Source organism: Lithobates pipiens, unplaced genomic scaffold (genome assembly GCF_037356315.1).
Source record: "Lithobates pipiens isolate NorthernLeopardFrog02 unplaced genomic scaffold, aLitPip1_a1.2 Scaffold_3, whole genome shotgun sequence".
NCBI classification, from domain to species: Eukaryota; Metazoa; Chordata; class Amphibia; order Anura; family Ranidae; genus Lithobates; species Lithobates pipiens.
The window spans coordinates 81,165,000-81,183,137 of NW_027507790.1; the positions used below are offsets into that span (position 1 = coordinate 81,165,000).

Here is an 18,138-nt window from a genome sequence, read left to right on the forward strand (position 1 = left end):
ATCTTGCGCAAAACAATCACGCTTCCGCATAAAAAAGCACGGACCGATGGGCCCGCAGGGTTCCTAGGTCCTTCTCCTTCACTAGGCAAAATAAAACTGATGACTGCATGGCAGGGTGGAGGGTTGTTGCCCAAGGGACCGCCCCCTGGGTGGAACTAAGAGTTCTGAGTGTTGTGTTACAACTAATGCCTAGTATCTCCTAGTAATAGGGCATAACAACCCAATGGTTATGAGAGAAGCTGTGTCGGTCGGTGAATATAAGAGAAATACTGATTTTAACTTAAGCGACAAATGTAAAAAAAGGCCCTGTAAGCAAGTGGTTAAAAACGGACCGCAGTTGGCACGCAGATATGTGAAACGGTGTTTCGTCAGATTAGGCGACCCATCAGAATTTGTAACGAAAAAGACGCTCCGTCGCCGCCATCTTGCTACACCCCGCACTGGGCCATAGTAAGGATACAGTGAGAAGGCGGCAAGCGGACATCTTGTAATACCCACCGGCAGTGGCAACTGGTGCTCAAAATTTTTGGGGAAATGCAAATAAACTGAAAAATTATGCAAAACAAAAACATCAATTGCAGCCTCACTGTGCCCATCAATTGCAGCCACTGATAGGTGTCCAATCACAGCGCCTGTCATTTCAGCCAATCAGGTGATGGGTAACAGACCCGAGCACCCCATTGGCAGAGAGGCGGTTCAGTGTTAGGAAAGCGAATATTCATTCGCTGTTCTAACACACCTGGGTGAACTCCGAGCACCAAGCATGGTCAAGTCATGCATTTCACACTTATTTTTAACAGTAAACTCAGCTTATATAGTGAAATTCAGTATTCTGAAATCCGTCAGACTGTTTTGATGTTGGTTTTTTAAAGCAGCAGTGTTCTATCAGATTAGCAAACCTGCGAGATCAGCAGGCTTGCTGCTGCTTTTAAAATTCAACATCTAAACAGTCAGATGGATTTTTAAATACTGTATTTCACTATATAAGCTGAGTTTACTGTTAAAAATAAGTGTGAAATGCAAGACTCTGGTGGGTGTAACAAGATAACCGCTTGCCGCCTTCTCACTGTATCCTTACTGTGGACGAGTGCACATAAACACCGACTACATAGAGAAGGCTGCCGATTCACATCGTGCAAATTGGATGTGGTTCAAGACGTATGCAATTTGCATATGTGTGAACAGAGCCTCAATCTCTGCTGCTAGGACAGGAGCAGTCTGGGGTGGAGATAGGGGAAGGTAATCACACACTGTACAGTCTGAACTGTGTGTTCTGTCTTAACTGTATACAGACAGGAGTGAGAGCGAACAGCCCGCACCTCCTCTCTGCTGTTATTTGTATTTCTGTCAGCAACCCAGAAAGCTGTAGGTATTAAAGGCTTTGTTCACCAAGAAAACAGCCTATGCAGTCAGGGGGTCTCAAGGTAAGAAAAAACCAAGCAGCTTTTAAAAAGGTAAAAAAAATTTAAATGCAATACTTGTAGGCTGTTTGCCTTTCCTTTCATAGAAACATAAAAAAGTGACAACAGAAAAAAAAGACTGAGTAGTCCATCGAGTCTGCCCAATTTTTTTTTTTGCCCGAGTATAGGTCAGTGTTTGTCCCAAGCATGTTTGAAGCCATTTACTGTTGATTGTCTCACTACCTCTGCTGGTCGTCGATTCCAATCATCAACTACCCTTTGATTAAAATGATACTTTCTAAGATTCGTTTTGAAATTTTCTCCAGTTAGTTTGAGGTCATGTCCTGTGTTCTTGATTTTGGTTTCATATTGAAAATACTGCCTTCCTGAACCTTATTCACCCCCTTGAAGTTTGGGGGATGATTGAGGTTTCAATCATGCTTCCCCTTTCCCTCAGGCCGTACATATTAAGTTCCCGAAGTCGCTCTCGATATGTTTTATCCCCCAGACCTTTCACCATTTTTGTTACCAGTCTCTGGACTCGTTCTATTGTATCAATATCTTTTTGTAAGTGAGGTCTCCAGGACACCGAATTCTAAATTAGGTCTCACTAAAGATCTATATAGGGGAATCAGGACCTCCTTCCTTCTGCTGGTGATCCCTCTAGTGATGCATTCTCACTTCCAAAAACGTTGCCAAAAAAACTCCCATAGCTATCTGGGCTCCATCTTTTTGCTAGGACGCTCCCAGCGTACATGGAGCAAGTGTGCTTCCTCATTCGAATCCCTGCGGATGCACACAGCACTCTTTTCCATCAATGATGCTGCAACAGGAGAGAGCACCCCCTTCTGAACCCGTCACCAAGCTTCCATTACTCTGCAGTCACACCCAACCTGTAGCACAGACTCATTACATCCTGTCACCCAGCAGAACTGACACTGCGCTTACTGTCATCCATCCCCCTCTCCCAGACCATTCATGTCACCCAGAACCCCACCTCACCTTATAATAAACCTAGGCACCCAGCACCCCACGTCACCTTATAATAAACCTAGACACCCAGCACCCCACGTCGCCTTATAATAAACCTAGGCACCCAGCACCCCACGTCGCCTTATAATAAACCTAGGCACCCAGCACCCCATGTCACCTTATAATAAACCTAGGCACCCAGCACCCCACATCACCTTATAATAAACCTAGACACCCAGCACCCCATGTCACCTTATAATAAACCTAGACACCCAGCACCCCACTTCACCTTATAATAAACCTAGACACCCAGCACCCCACTTCACCTTATAATAAACCTACACACCCAGCACTCCACTTCACGTTATAATAAACCTAGACACCCAGCACCCCACGTCACCATATAATAAACCTAGGCACCCAGCACCGCACGTCACCTTATAACAAACCTAGAGACCCAGCACCCATCACTTCACCTTATAATAAACCTACACATCCAGCACCCCACGTGACCTTATAATAAACCTAGGCTCCCTGAAAGTCAAATTTCACTCCCCTCCCCCTTTTCGTGTCACCCTGTGATCCTGACACCGAATCTTTAATAACCTAGCACCTTTGTAATACTCTCAATGCACCCCTATTTACTAATAACACAGCACCAATCCGCCATTTATCTCCCCCAGCACCCTCTACAACACTGTCACTGCACACAACTCTGCACTACTACTAACACTGAACCCTCCCCCCTACATACACCCACCAAACGACAACAACCAAAACATCCCCGAGGTTACAGAGCACTCAGTGTATGTTCCGCCCACTTCCTGTCCTTGACAGCTATCACTTCCGGGTCCCTGTCTAGTGGCTGGGAAGTGGTCGCTGCCTTGTGAGTATGTCATTGTTGTCTTATTGCTAGGAAGAGTCTCTTGCTGTTCATGTTCTCATTACTATGACCAAAGTGACACGCTGTATTGTGTGGCATCGAGCACTCCACTGCTGACTTTCTGACTGTCCTGTTTATCCAGGAGCTTCAATGCTTTCTAGTTTCAGGGAACTCTTATCTGCACTTTTCAGAGCAACTCAAAGTATTGACAACCAGATCATTATCATGACAGCCAATAAGAATGAGATGTTAGCAGCCTCCATGTTTAGCTTAGTAAGATTGTTTTCTAAAGTGGTATTAAACCCAAAATGTAATATATTGCAGCTTACCACCAATGATTACATGTGATGGCTGCATTAGGTTTCTGTTTTTTGGATTTCCCATTCTGTTTTCACCTGGTGATGTGGTCAGTAACACACCTCCTGTATTAGAGTGCCTACACTCTGGATGAAGGAGCACAGGGGGCACATTTGGACAGCAGAACTGTCGGGGGGGGAGGAGTGTTACATACCCTAGCACCCTTAAACACACTATGAAATTTACAGAAAAATCTGTAAGGTGAGTGCAGCAATTACACGCTAGGAGACAACGGGTCGCCGCCTCCCCATTAGGGCTTAGAAAACCCCAGGCAGCTTAATCTCCAAAAGGTTTCTCTAATTGGTCAGGGCCTTCACATGGGCAATGCCGACCAATCAGAACCCACATAGCCCATCCTGTCACTGCAGGTGAAGAGGAGAGAAAGCTGCAGGGAATTCAAATCCCTGGATCGGTACAGCGGCAATGCGATCTGTCAGTGCAGGGGAACACCGGACTCCAGGTTAGCTGGACCAGGTGCAATGGGAAGAGGGTCCGGTGTAAGTTCAACAGTTTTAATTCCTTCGGAATAAAGGCTTTACATAAATAAAAGCACCCCGTGAGTGTTAATAGGGTTTGTCTTAAAGTGATTGTTAAGTCATTCTGACCTCTTTTGTACTATCTGCTTTGTCTCCTGCTGTGTGCCCCGTGTGTGATTTATTTAAAAAAAAAAATGCATTCTATACCTGATTTCAGAGTGATGCTCAGCACTCACGTGACCTGCCGCCTCTCTCTTCTCCCCATCTGACATTTGCAGCAAGAGGGGCTGAGATTCTCCCCACTGACGTCAGCCAGGAGGAGAGAGGCAGCCGGTCACATGAACGGCACTCTGAATTCAGTTATGGACTGCATTTTATTTTATTTTTTATAAATCACACACTGGGCTCACAGCAGTAGGAGACAAAGCTAATAGTATAAAAATGTATATAAATCACAGTGCAGCGATAAACATTAATCAAAATTAGCAATGTTTAAGAAAATATGACATCTTGATAAAAACAGTCCAATAGGTGTAGGTCCACACAAAGGAAAGTGCTGGGAAGGTTCACATTGACTCTTACCCCAATGAGTGGACTACTTAATCAAAAGCAGTCAAACACGCTTGAAAATCCTCCACTTAGATTTCACCATACACATGGGGAGATAGATTGCATGAACACCAATAGGATCCTCCTTAAACAAATTCCTCTAATCAGGACATCATGTAAATAGGTGTAAAAAAAACTTCATTACAATGCCCTTCTTGATGCAGATCTCCCCAAGACTTCCAAATCCACCCGCAAACTAATCCACTTTATTTTACTAGGTGCCAAGCTGACAATAGCCAAAGCATGGAAACAACCCAAGGTCTCCTTCTCAGTTGCCAAACACAAAATACAATGGATTATGTCCCAAGAAAAACGGACTAGTATCCTACTAAACACCACAGTTCACTTTGAAGCGACCTAGGAACCCTGGGTGCTACATATGGGCATTTCTCTCATTCCTGGGTTACGGATATAATTACTATCCATCCTCACTGCTCCCTTGCATCTTCTAGACAATCAACTACATTATGAAAAGGCCAAACAAAAGCTTTTCTTTACAAGGCAATAAGTGTTTGAGCAGGGCGAGCGGGCAGGTAAGCTCCTGGCATACTTGGCCCATCAGGACTCTAGGCCCCCAGTGGTCGTTTCCCTAATAAACACACAGGGCATACCTGTAACTGATCCACCGGTGGTGGCAGAGTTATTTCATATGTATTACACCAATCTATACTCCCCCCTAGGTGACCGCCACTGAGCCTGAGACCTAGGCATACCTACAGAGGGTGCCTCTCCCCCAGTTATCCGAAACGCAAGTCGCTGATCTTGAAGCCCCCCTTAATGAGGATGAAATTGCTATAGCAATAGCATCCCTGGCTCCAGCTAAAGCCCCAGGCCAGGATGGCATACCATTGAACTTTTATGCCAAATACTCGGAGGTAATGGTTCCTAAATTCATGAGGCTGTATAACCATATATTTGAATCCGAAACCCTCCCTGACTCCCTAAGACAAGCGGTAATTATTGTACTCCCTAAACCAGGCAAAAACCCTCACTATCCCGATTCCTATCGCCCAATTTCGTTGCTACAGGCCGATATTAAACTTCTAGCGAAAGTACTAGCTACCCGCCTTTATTAAAGTTATTCTATGCCTTATTCACCCGGACCAAACGGGATTTATGCCTGGGAAAAACACCACAGTCGCCTCCACATGAATCTCCAAGCCTGTTATGAGTCAGTAGGAGCGAGAGCTGTGATAGAGCTAGACGCCACTAAGGCGTTCGATTCAGTGGAGTGGGGTTATTTATGGGCATGCCTTAGACATTTTGAATTCGGCCCAAACTTCATCAAATGGGTAAATCTATTACACTATTTCCCAGAGGCTCAGGTGGCGGTACAGGGATGGCTATCGGATCCTTTCCCTCTGGGGTGGGGGACTCGACTGGGCTGCCCGCTAACCCCCCTATTATATGCCTTGGCAGCAGAACTCTTAGCTGTCCTGCTCAGAACAAACCCAGAAGTTCATGGTCTTCGGAGGGGCTCTCTGGTAGAGACGGTAAGCTTATATGCGGATGATACGCTTCTTTATTTGGAAAATACGGGACCGTCTCTGCGGACTGCCCTCCAGATCATAGAGGAATTCGGTAAATACTCAGGCCTGCATATAAATTGGTCCAAATCACAAATCCTGCCATTAGATTTGTTCCCCCCGGATAGCTGCTTGACCTCCCTCCCATTGAATAGAGTATCCGAGATCCAATACCTAGGGGTATGAATTACAAGGGAGTTTAGGGATTACATTAAATAGAGCCTCTATTTCCATTCCTAAAGGCCCATACGCAAGGCTGGTCGGGTCTCCCATTAGGGGTCACAGGGAGGATCAATCGTACCAAAATGATTCTGTTACCAAAATTCCTTTATGTGTTCTGGCACTCCCCAGTTCTAATCCCTCTTAAAATTTTCAAAACACTAGATAGCATTCTTAACACCTTCATCTGGGGACCCAACAGACATAAATTAGCATGGATTACCCTTAGGAACCCAACTTCGTCAGGAGGAGCGTCCCTCCCAGACTTTCGTTCATACTACATAGTGGCTCAACTATCACACCTTTACCACCTACATAAATCTGACGGGCTTAGATACCAAACTTTGATGAGAGCTCGGGCCATAGCACACATTCCCCCATACAGGTAATATTCAGAGGATGAGGTGCCAATAACCGAGGCCCTTTGCTTACCCATCATAAACGGATTTGGGATAAATCGCATATGATTACTGGCGCTAACTTTTTTCATGCACACACACCCCTGTGGCACAATCCCCAACTAAAAGAACTGACCTTGATTCCAGACATTGACCTATGGGCCACTAAGGGGATACTATACCTGTATCAAGTTGTTACTCCGCTCGGAGAGACTTCCAAACATTGAAGGAAGAGTTTGAACTGCCATCTCGTATGCTTTTCCGGTACCTACAAATGAGGCATGCCCTCCAAACTCAATTTGCGGAGGGCTTTCCAAACCCACAAACTTTGCCCTTGGTGGATAGGAGAGAATCCATCTCAAATGATATCAACCATGTACAATATTCTGAGAGCCCGTTCGGTATCACAAATCACAGATACCGCTAGAGTCAGGTGGGAGGAGGATGTTTGCCCCATAGAAGAGTCAGACTGGGATGAGATACTAGAGAACACCAAGAGAGCATCTCCTCAGGTTGTCCGAGCACCTGACCCAATTATATATTATTCACAAATCATACCCAACAACAATGAGAATTACTAAATATCACCCTAACTATAGCCCAATGTGTCCCAGATGTGCTGGTTGACCATGTACATTTTACCCTTTAATATGGTCCTGCCCAGTGATCCAAACATACTGGGCACAAGTTATCACGTTCCTTCACGACCACATGGGCTCACCTCTACAACTAGACCCAAAGCCCTGTGTGCTGGGCTTACTTCAGGACGCTAACATTGACAAGTATCTAACCACTTTCCTGCACGAAACTTTATTTAGTACAAGGAAGCTGGTGGCAAGGCACTGGATGAGATCCGCACCCCTACACTCCGGGCTTGGATTGAGGAAATAAATCTTACCTTGCCATATAAAAAAGTAATCTACCGGCACCGGGTATGCCCCACCAAATATAATAGGATTTGGGATAGGTGTCTGGACAGCCTGGATACATGTGTTCAGTAGACTGATACCTGTACACACCTATCTGGGAAGCAAAGACTGTCCCGTGTTGTCAAGGAATATTGGTTAAATCTGTAAACCAACAATTAGTTATGTAAGCATGTGTGGGAAGATGATGGAACGCATCTAAATAATCCTGACTGGACAGTGACAAAAGTCACGATGTCACATATAATAGTCAATTACGGTATTGTATTCGAGGATGTTTAGCTGATGTTCTTTTTTGGCATACTGCATGATTTGTACTGTAACCACATTGATTGTAACTTATTTTCTACCAATAAACATGTGCTTTGTTGAAAAAAAAAAAAAAATATCCAATAAAATCAAATATCTTCATAAATGTTGGCCAAAATTTATTCTGCTACGTCTTTGGTTAAAAAAAATGACCAATAAGTGTATATTGGTTTGCGTGAAAGTTATAGCATCTACAGAGGGGAGTCAGCAACCAGTAGGTCACAGACTGGTAGATCGTGGTCTAAGCTTGCTGACCCTCCATCCTAGAGCATAAAACAGAATGCAATGCAGAGGGACTACTTGTAAAATTGGAGCTGTAGTAGGGAGCAAGAGCCGCATAAGCCGATGCCTCCTCTGTATTGCTCGCTCCTGTCCCATGTGGAGTGATACCAACTACACTCCACTTCTTATCCCAGCTAGCAGTCTCCAGAGTGGTGCCAGCAGAAAATAAGAAATCTTCAGGTCCATATGAAGCATAATAGTATAGAGCTGCTTTCACACTGATGCGCTGCGGTTTACCCACACGGCGGGTGCAGTGTACTTGCAGCTTTCCTGTTGGTTTGTTGTACTTAGCCAAGGACTTCGATTATACTGTGGGTTTGGTGCAATTTCTGAAAGTGCACCACACCTGCAGGATATAAAAGAAGTCTATGGCAAAGCGCAGCTAACCCAGGAAGGTCGCAGATGCACTGCACCCACGGTGCAGGTCAATTGCAGCATATCAGTGTCAAAGCAGACTTATAGGGGTTTTTTACCACCCCCAGCTATATGTGTGAACGAGCATTACGCCGCTGCCAAATGCAACTAAAGGCTCATTCACAAGTGCAGCAGGTGCTGCTCCCTTGAAAAGCGATTAAAGTGTGTTTGACAGGTGTTGAGGAGGCAATATGTTTCCTCCTCACCACCTGATTTAACCACTTGAGATCCGCGCTATAGTCAATTGACGGCTACAGCGCAGATCTCCTTTTCCGGGACTACGTCTATTGACGTCGTCCCGTGTACGAGCGCCCTGCACGCCCCCTGAGGGGCGCGCGCGGCGCGCTCTGTGATCGGCGAGTCCATGAGACTCGCCTGATCATCGATCCGCGCAAGGGGTCGACCCCTTATCACGTGATCAGCTGTCAGCCAATGACAGCTGATCATGTGATATAACGGAGCCGGTAATCGGCTATTATTCCTCCTCGCGCTGACAGCGCGAGGAGAAAAAAAAAAGCCGATCAACGGCGGCCGTGATCAGGACATCAGTCCCGATCACGGCCAGCCCTGCTAGCGACCACCTGCCCCCTGCAGTGCCCCACTTAATAAAAGTAAGTGCCCACAGTGCCACCCAGTAGTGCCCACAGTGCCACCCAGTAGTGCCCACAGTGCCACCCAGCAGTGCCCACAGTGCCACCCAGCAGTGCCCACAATCTGCCTCAAAGGTGCTGCACCCCAGTGCCGCCCATCAGTGCCCAGCAGTGCCACCTATCAGAGCCACCTATCAGTGCCCATCAGTCCTATCTATCAGTGGTACCTATCAGTGCCCATCCGTGCCACCCATCCGTGCCATCTTATCTGTGCCCATCTTTGCCCATCAGTGCCGCCTTATCTGTGCCTATTAGTGCCGCCTTAACTATGCCTATCAGTGCCCACCAATGCAGCCCATCAGTGCCCACCAGTGCAGCCTATCAGTGCCGCCTAATCAGCGCACTTCAATGAAGGAGAAAAATGACCCGTTTGCAAAATTTTATAACAAACTATTAAAACATGATTTTTTTTTTTTGTTTTTTTTTTTGCATCTTTTTTTGTTTGTTTAGCAAAAAATAAAACTCCGAGCTGTAACTAAATACCACCAAAAGAAAGCTCTATTTGTGGGAAAAAAATGATAAAAATTTAATTTAGGTACAGTGTTGTATGCCCGCGCAATTGTCATTCAAAGTGCATCAGCGCTGAAAGCTGAAAATTGGTCTGGGACTGAGGGGGGTTTAAGTGCCCAGTAAGCAAGTGGTTAAACCCATGATTAGTGTCCAATGCACATGATTGCGACACGGTAGTACTGCAATTAGAGGTGTAAATCAGGTGTGAGGAGGTAACAATGTGCCCAGTGATCTTTGACTTCTCCCATATTGTTCAGGTAGCTCTCAACCTCTTTAAGGTTGCCTACTCCTGGTCTACAGTATAAAATATGGTATATACATTTGAAAATTGATCAATTCTAATGTACTGATGGCCTATACCATTTCTTGAGGCCCTTTAAAATGGCAGGACAGTACAAATTCCCCCAATGGCCCCTTTTTGGAAAGTAGACAGTCTGGGGCAATTGGTAAGAGGCATGGCAAGTTTTTGAAGTTGTCCAAATATTTTTGAAAATGAAGAAATGTAATAAAATGTGTTTCTTTTTTTAAACACACTGTCTCCAGTGCAGTACAGCATCATCATATGACTGATGTGGCGGTGATCAGGGACAATGACTGGTGTCAATATGTTTAAAAAAAAGTAATCTCCCCCAAAACCTCACTCATAGCTTAAAAACTCCCCCAAAATCCTCCTTCCTAGTACAAACCCCTGTTTTTAGCACAAATCTTCTCCCCCAAATCCCCACTCCTAGCATAAATCACCTCCCCAACTAGTAGAACCCCTTCTCTTCTAGCACAAATCCCCCTCCCCTCATTATTATTCCCTTCCCAGCTCATACAGCACCCTTCAAATCTTACAGGCAGGAAGTACAGTAGTTCCTGGCTCTCTCCTCTCCTGCTGACATTTTTCCTGTCCCCCTGCCCCTTGTTCTGGCCTTGAGCACAGGGATTGGAGGAGAAGATCAGTTGGGTGGGCTGGCAGGGGCCCATAGGTTTTCATGTCGCTGTCGCGACCTGGTGTCTGGGATTTGTCGAGCCCTGACTTACACCTCAAAGTCGATGGTCGGCTGCTATAATTAAAAGCCCTTTCTGTCTTAGCCCTTGTACACACGGTCGGAGATTCCGACGGAATGTGTCCGATCGGACCACTTTGTCGGATATTCCGACTGTGTGTGGTCTGCATCGGACGGTTTCCATCTGAGTATCCGACGGACCAACTTTTCCAACTTGCCGGTAAAATTTTCCGACAAAATGCTCCGATCGGACATACTCCGATCATGTGTAGAGAATTCCGATCGGACAAAGTGCCACGCATGCTCAGATCAAATTCCCACACCAAAGCTATTGGCTACTAGCATGAACGTAGTCCTGTCGTAATGAAATAACGTAATCACGTCGGATTTTCCGACAATTTTGTCCGACCGTGTGTATGCAACGGTTTCGGACAAAATCCGACGGATTTGGTTGTCAGAATCTCCGACCGTGTGTACAAGGGCTTAGGATGACTACTCTATCTAGTAAAGAGGAATTGAGATACCCTTTGACACCACCATTGTCTTAAGACTATAGGTGAACTAGTTGATTTAGATGGATATAAAGCTGGAATCCAGTCAACTTATTTTGTGTTTTCATTTTTTACAGAAACATTTTGTTTTATTTTTGGGATAAAGATTTTACATAAATATATAATAGCTGATCAATGTAAGCACCTCTGTCCATCTCGAATGGCTTGTGTCAACCCTCTAAATTTTGCTAGACAGCTTGGTGTGCTAAAGGGAGGTGAAATAGACTTACTGGCTAACTCACCGGGTGATGATAAAGGAAGAGAAGACTAAAAACATTTACTGATTAGGTTGCGATTTAACCGTTTCATTCCTGGAAGATGTTACCCCCTTCCTGACCAGAGCACTTTTTTTGCGATTCGGCACTGCGTCGCTCTAACTGACAATTGCGAGGTCATGCGACGTTGCACCCAAACAAAATTGATGTCTTTTTTTTCCTCACAAATATTTTTTTTCTTTTGGTGGTATTTGATCACCTCTGCAGTTTTTATTTTTTGCACTATAAACAAAAAAAGAGCGACAATTTAAAAAAAAAAAAAAAAAGCAATATTTTTTACTTCTTGCTATAATAAATATCCCCCAAAAATATATAAAAAAAACGTTTTCCTCAGTTTAGGCCCATATGTATTCTTCTTCTACATATTTTTGGTAAAAAAAAATCGCAATAAGCGTATATTGATTGGATTGCGCAAAGGTTATAGCGTCTACAAAATAGGGGATAGTTTTATGGCATTTTTTTATTAGTTTTTTTTTTATTAGTAATGGCGGCAATATTCAATTTTTACTGCAAGACACATCGGACACTTTTGAAACTATTTTGGGACCATTGTCATTTATACATCGATTGGTGCTATAAAAAGGCACCGATTACGGTGTAAATGACACTGGTTAAGGGGTTAAACTCTAAGGGGTGTTAAAGGGGTTAAGTGCGTCCTAGGGAGTGATTCTAACGGTGGGGGGATGAGTTTCCACTCACATGTCAGCGATCACGTCACAATGCAGAACAGGAATATGCCTTGTTTAAATAGGCACTTCCTCATTCTGCGGCTCTGTGACACAATCGGCGGGAGGCTGGCGGTCACGCAGTATGCAGCGGGTGCACGCCCACTAGCCCCACCAATTAAAGGCGCCATACAGGTACGCCCATTTGCCCACCGCCGCCATTGTGCCGACGTATATCGGCGTGCAGCAGTTGGCAAGTGGTTAAAGTAGACCTTCGTTTAAACGTGAAAGTTCTGCTCATCATCCAAAATTGGTGTTTTTTTTTGGGGGGGGGGAGCTTTTTCTGACAGGTACCCGCTCCTATTTGCGCAGTTCTCACCTAGGCAAGAATTATATCAGATTGGACTGACACCCCCCCCCCCCCAAACCCACAGTATTTGTAACTGCTGATTTTTAATCTAAAAAAGAGGACTGAGATTCTTCTTTAGCAGAGGTTGTAACCTTTTTCCATTCTATGCAAACAAAACTAAAATGTTTACTGGTGTTCACTTCAAATGTTTTTAAATGCCAGTGTTTACAAGCCAAGTTTAATAAATCCCTATGGGTACTTAGACATATAATATAAAAACAACTTAAGACTAAAATCAGAATATTAACTGGAACACTTTGTTCTCAATAATTTATATGTATTTGTAAGTGGGATCAGTAGACCTTATTCTTAGTGTTTTAGAAGATATTTATTATTAATATTTTGTTCTTTATTATACAGATGCGATCCATGGCTTCTGTCATATTTTGTTTATCTCAGCTGTCTCGGAAACCATGGAGTCGGCAGCTCAAGTTCCTGAGTCCACTGGGTGCAAGTGTAATGGCACAGAGAGCAGGAAAAAAGAGTTCAACTATGGATCTAATAGAATTAAATGATAAGGAGTTATTAGAACAGTTTGTTCGAGGAGATGGTCCAGGAGGACAAGCTACTAATAAAACCAATAACTGTGTAGTGCTAAAGCATATTCCATCTGGAATTGTTGTCAAGGTAACATTTATACAAGTAAACTTTTATTAAAGAAATGTTGACTGGGTGCAGAGTAAGACACAAGTATAGGTTTGGTGCTTGCAATGTCCATAACTACATAGGATCCAAGAAGGATTGTTTCTTGCACAATGCGAAGTGTCCCCTTTGGTGAACAACACCAATATTTATTAGAAGAGTGGTGAGCATCCTGAATTTAAAAGATTGGTTCCATAGTCGTCCAAAGGGTGATATGTTAAATGTATTATTAATTAGAAAATGCAACGTCACTTGTGTCCACCACAGTGTACAACCACACGAGCATTGCTTGTTAAGCCTCATACACACGATAGGACTTTGTACAAAAATCCAAGGGAAAGTTTGTACAAAGGGCATCGGCCCTGAACTTGTATTGCATACACACAGCAGGACTTTTTCAGCCAACTTTCACCAAATGACGTGGTTTTTCTGCTCTTTACCGCCACCTTTGGTCAACTTCTGTATTGTTGTCTGACCTTTTGCATTGGTTCTGAGCATGCCTGCTTGTACTTTGTACAAAAGTCCTATGGTTTTCTGTACACACGATCAGACTTTGCTCCGTCGGACTTTTGTTGCCAGAAAGTTTGTCCGTTCGCACAGCCAACAAAAGTCAGATGAAAACCAAAAAAGTTTGTCCAATGGAGCGTACACATGGTCGGATGTTGCTCCAAAACAGCTAATTTGCATGTTTGTTGTCAAAAAGTCTGATAGTGTGTATGGGCCTTTTAGAATGACAGTTGTAGAGAACACTGAATTGCAGGTTGGCATCTCATTTTTTAGCTAAGGGGAATAAAAGGAAAGCTAAACATATTGATCTTTAGGCTACAGAAGCAAGTCAGGAGGCCTGCAAGTTGGGTATCTGTGTATAAGGCTTCGTGTGCACTGGTTTCTTGTAAACACTGTTTATCCTGACAGTATTCGATATTTGGGGCATACAGAAACCACCCTCTAAACTCCCCTACTATTAAACTAACTCCAGTGAGCATGGGGTGGCAGAATAGAGACTGACAGTTACCAGCTCTCTGCTTACGGAGATCTGAGAACCGAGCGTTCAGTGGTCTTTGATCACTTGGTTCTCAGTCTTAGAGGCAGCAGGGGACAGATGCAGCATCGGAATGATGCTGCATCCACCTAGGCAAGTATTATTATTATTCAGGATTTATATAGCGCCAACAGTTTGCGTAGCGCTTTACAATATGAGGGCAGACAGTACACTTACAATACAAATCAATACAGGAGGGATCAGAGGGCCCTGCTCGTTAGAGCTTACAATCTAGAAGTATGATTTTGAAAACAAAAACCCCCAAACTTCTCTTAAGTTCTAGTTTAGCCTACCAATAATAATAAAATATATCTTTTGGGTACAGGTATAAAATAGTATATTACTGACTAGAATTTTAACTGTTCTGACCTAAAAGAAAACTATTTGCTTAGTGCCATCAGACCAGGTCTTGTGAGATAAATCGGATGAAAGCAAGAGGCATCCTCAGGGAAAAATTGGATGTTTTGTATAAAGGAGAAAACAGTGATGTTATCAAGGAAAAAGAAGAAGCAAGAAGAAAGAAACAAGAAAAGCAGAAAAAATCCAGGGAAACCCTAGAAAAGAAAAGGCTTCTCAAGGAGATGAAAAGATTAGAAAATACTGAATAATAAAGCTGACGTACACATGGATCCTAGGCTGATTGACTTGTTCTTTGATTAAAAAAAAAAAAAAAACTGGATAAAACAGATGAACATGGTATTCATTGCCAAACTGAGTACCGTATGTGGGGATGACCCTAAAGGTACAGTACCTATTATAAAAGCTCCATCATAATGTTTCTATACCAAACAGAAAATACTATGTTCTTTGTCAGTTCAATCATGTCTGTACATTGCTGCCAATCTGTTGACAAGCTGCAGTCAGATCTGAGCTGGGCGCAAATTCAGAATGTCATATAGACTTTTAAACGGTTTGTGAATAATATTTTTCCTTTTGTTTGAATTTACATCTTGTTCTGTCATAAATAAACTATAAATATGTTTTATTAAATGCATGTGCAGCTAGATAATACCAATATAAAAAGGACAAGTCGGATCATTGGAGGAGAGTATAGTTAGAACTAACCACCCTGTGCTCTCATGCCTAGTGTGATAAGGTTTTAGTAGTAAAGCTGTGGGACTGGCAGGAACACCAGAGATTTCACATATATGGAGCGGTACAAAGAGAACAGGATACTTTCTCATACAAGTACATGATACAGCAGGCACATATCAGGAAAATTAAATGTTGGGTTTACATATTTTTATAAGTTCTAACCCTTCCATGAGCTACCCAAACACTTTTGGCTGGTATTCTGCTCTACAGGCACGATATATTCAGTATGGAAATATATTCATACAGTGAGCAAAGACTACCTGCTCAGTGCTTTTAGTTTGTAATCCTACTTTTCTATATTGCACAAGTCCACCCTTCTTCCTTTTGTCAGAAATCTGGTAATCCTGAAACCCCTATTGTGACACATGAGACCTATTCTAAATTACAACTGTTACTGCCTCCATGCTGTATTTTACAGAAGAAAGAATTAAAATAAAGCCTAGCAAGTCTAGTATGTCCAGCAATCAGACCTAAGCTTGCATTTAAGCTGCTGAACCACTGAAAAGCAATCCATGCTCGGAGACCTTTTGAGACTGTTTCAACCATGTAATTTTGCTTTTGCGTTATTTTCCCATTAACTTGAATGGGTCACGTGTTAGGAGTGATAGTTTTTTCTTCGGGCATGAAGCAAAGCATCACAACCTCGAAATGTACACACCACGTTCACTGTCTTTGAAGGTTATTGGGGCGGCGGTTCTAAAAATGTATTTCAACCACAAGTCTTAAGTGCGCCCCCCCCCCCCAAATCTCCAGTCTTAGAAGGAAGAATAAAAAGATTAGTAAGCCTTTTTCACATGGCCCCCTAGGAGCCCAGTAAGATTATATTCTGCAAAAAACATTATGTGGTGGTGTTGTTGCAGGTAGTTGGTCTTAAAAATTAGCTACAAACTAGCGATCATTTTTTTGGAATTTGTCGCAGCTATAGTGACACATTCTGAATGTAGCACTAATAGAAATCATCTGAATCTGTATCATTTTTTTGGTAATCTTAACAAAACTGTTGTAAGCCTTAAATTAATTAGGCGCAGGACTTCTTAAAGGGGCCATAGGGAGGATCTCAGCGCAGAGGGTCGTGAACAGCAGAGGGTCGAAAAATTCTGGTGGGCACGGCTGAGGAATTCCAGTACTGAATTTTACAGCTGAGTGGCACTGGCTGATCTCTGGAGGCAAGTAACAGTCCAGGAGAAGAAGGATATCAGAGAAGAGCCGAAGCAAAAAGGGAAGAACCCAGAAAGGGAAATATCCTAAAAACCTCTTACTCTTTAGCTAACAGCATAGGGTCAAGCATCTTTGGCGAGTGTGGGAGCACAGACTGTGCACTTGTGCTAATTGGGAATTTAGAGACTTTATTCTGTGTTTTTATGTTCTTTACGCATTAGTATGTTGAGAGGGACAGAGGTGTTAATGAATATTTGCAGTGAAAAAGGAAGCAGCACAGTGATGAGCTTATCTCTGCTTTCTCTTCCCATCAAGGCTTCTTGCCAGAACATAAACTGATAGGCTTTGTGCATCTTTTTTTTTACCCTCACACTACAGCCCTGCTGTACAGGGACGGCAGGAGGTAGATACCAGGTCACAGAGGCTCGAATGATGCTGATCCTTGATCTCTAGCAATAGGAGCGACATTTTGCTGCCTCAGCTAGTGAGGGAGTGAATCCAGATAGGTAACCTTTTGCTGGGTTTAGCATTCTTGACACTGGCAATTTTTATCTAGTGCAGAAATGCCTGTCTGACATCACCCTTAATGATTACAGAGCTGCATTAATGTATGTCTTTCTTTTATACAGTAGATGTAAAAAAAAGTCTACACACCCATTTTAAAATGTCAGGTTTCTGTGAGGAAGAAAAAAAAAAAAAAAAATGAGAAAAAGATAAATCTCAGATAAATAATCTCAGATCTTTTTCCACCTTAAGACCCCTTTTGCACTGCAAACGTTTTTTAGGCGCTACAGCGCTAAAAATAGCGCCTGAAAAAAGCGGCTCCATTCACTCCAGTGGGAAAGCCCTTGGGCAGTGCGATGGCAGGGCGTCGGTAAAAGTCCTGCCAGCAGCTTCTTTGGAGCGGTGAACTCACCGCTCCTCCCAATTGAAATCACACCTGCCATCATTTAAAGTGCCTCTGATTAACCCTAAAGAAAGTTCAGCTGTTCTAGTAGGTCTTTCCTGACATTTTCTTAGTTGCATCCTACAGCAAAAACCATGGTCCACAGAGATCTTCCAAAGCATCAGAGGGACCCATCTCATTGTTAACCACTTCAGCCCCGGACCAATTAACAGCCTAAGGACCAGAGGTCTTTTTACAATTTCGCACTGCACTGCTTTAACTGGTAATTGCACGGTCATGCAATGTTGTACCCAAACGAAATTTGCGTCCTTTTCTTCCCACAAATAGAGCTTTCTTTTGGTGGTATTCGATTGCCTCTGCGATTTTTTTTTTTTGCGATATATAAATGGAAAAAGACCGAAAATTTTGAGAAAAAAAATATATTTTCTACTTTTTGTTATAAGAAAAATTGAATAAACTCAATTTTAGTTA

General features: G+C 43.3%; 1 protein-coding gene across 3 annotated transcripts; it reads left to right on the plus strand.

Annotated features, from left to right (window-relative positions):
- The first annotated feature begins 1,388 nt into the window (after positions 1-1,388).
- On the plus strand, positions 1,389-15,497 carry MTRFR (mitochondrial translation release factor in rescue). 3 transcript variants are annotated; one of them, XM_077461907.1, is made up of 3 exons: positions 1,389-1,424; positions 13,184-13,450; positions 14,900-15,497. In XM_077461907.1, exons 1-3 carry the CDS (start codon positions 1,404-1,406, stop codon positions 15,113-15,115), a joined length of 504 nt encoding a protein of 167 aa, XP_077318033.1. In that variant the 5' UTR covers positions 1,389-1,403; the 3' UTR covers positions 15,116-15,497. The 3 variants fall into 3 exon arrangements, with proteins under 3 accessions (XP_077318033.1, XP_077318034.1, XP_077318035.1); XM_077461908.1 differs by lacking the exon at positions 1,389-1,424 and adding an exon at positions 3,193-3,258; XM_077461909.1 differs by lacking the exon at positions 1,389-1,424 and adding an exon at positions 3,218-3,262.
- The last annotated feature ends 2,641 nt before the right edge of the window (positions 15,498-18,138 follow it).

Coding starts and splice junctions, on each gene's coding strand:
- MTRFR (XM_077461907.1), top strand. CDS start 1,404: ATGCAGTCAGGGGGTCTCAAG. Junction 1,425..13,183: donor TGCAGTCAGGGGGTCTCAAG/GTAAGAAAAAAC, acceptor TTTATTATACAG/ATGCGATCCATGGCTTCTGT. Junction 13,451..14,899: donor CATCTGGAATTGTTGTCAAG/GTAACATTTATA, acceptor CTATTTGCTTAG/TGCCATCAGACCAGGTCTTG.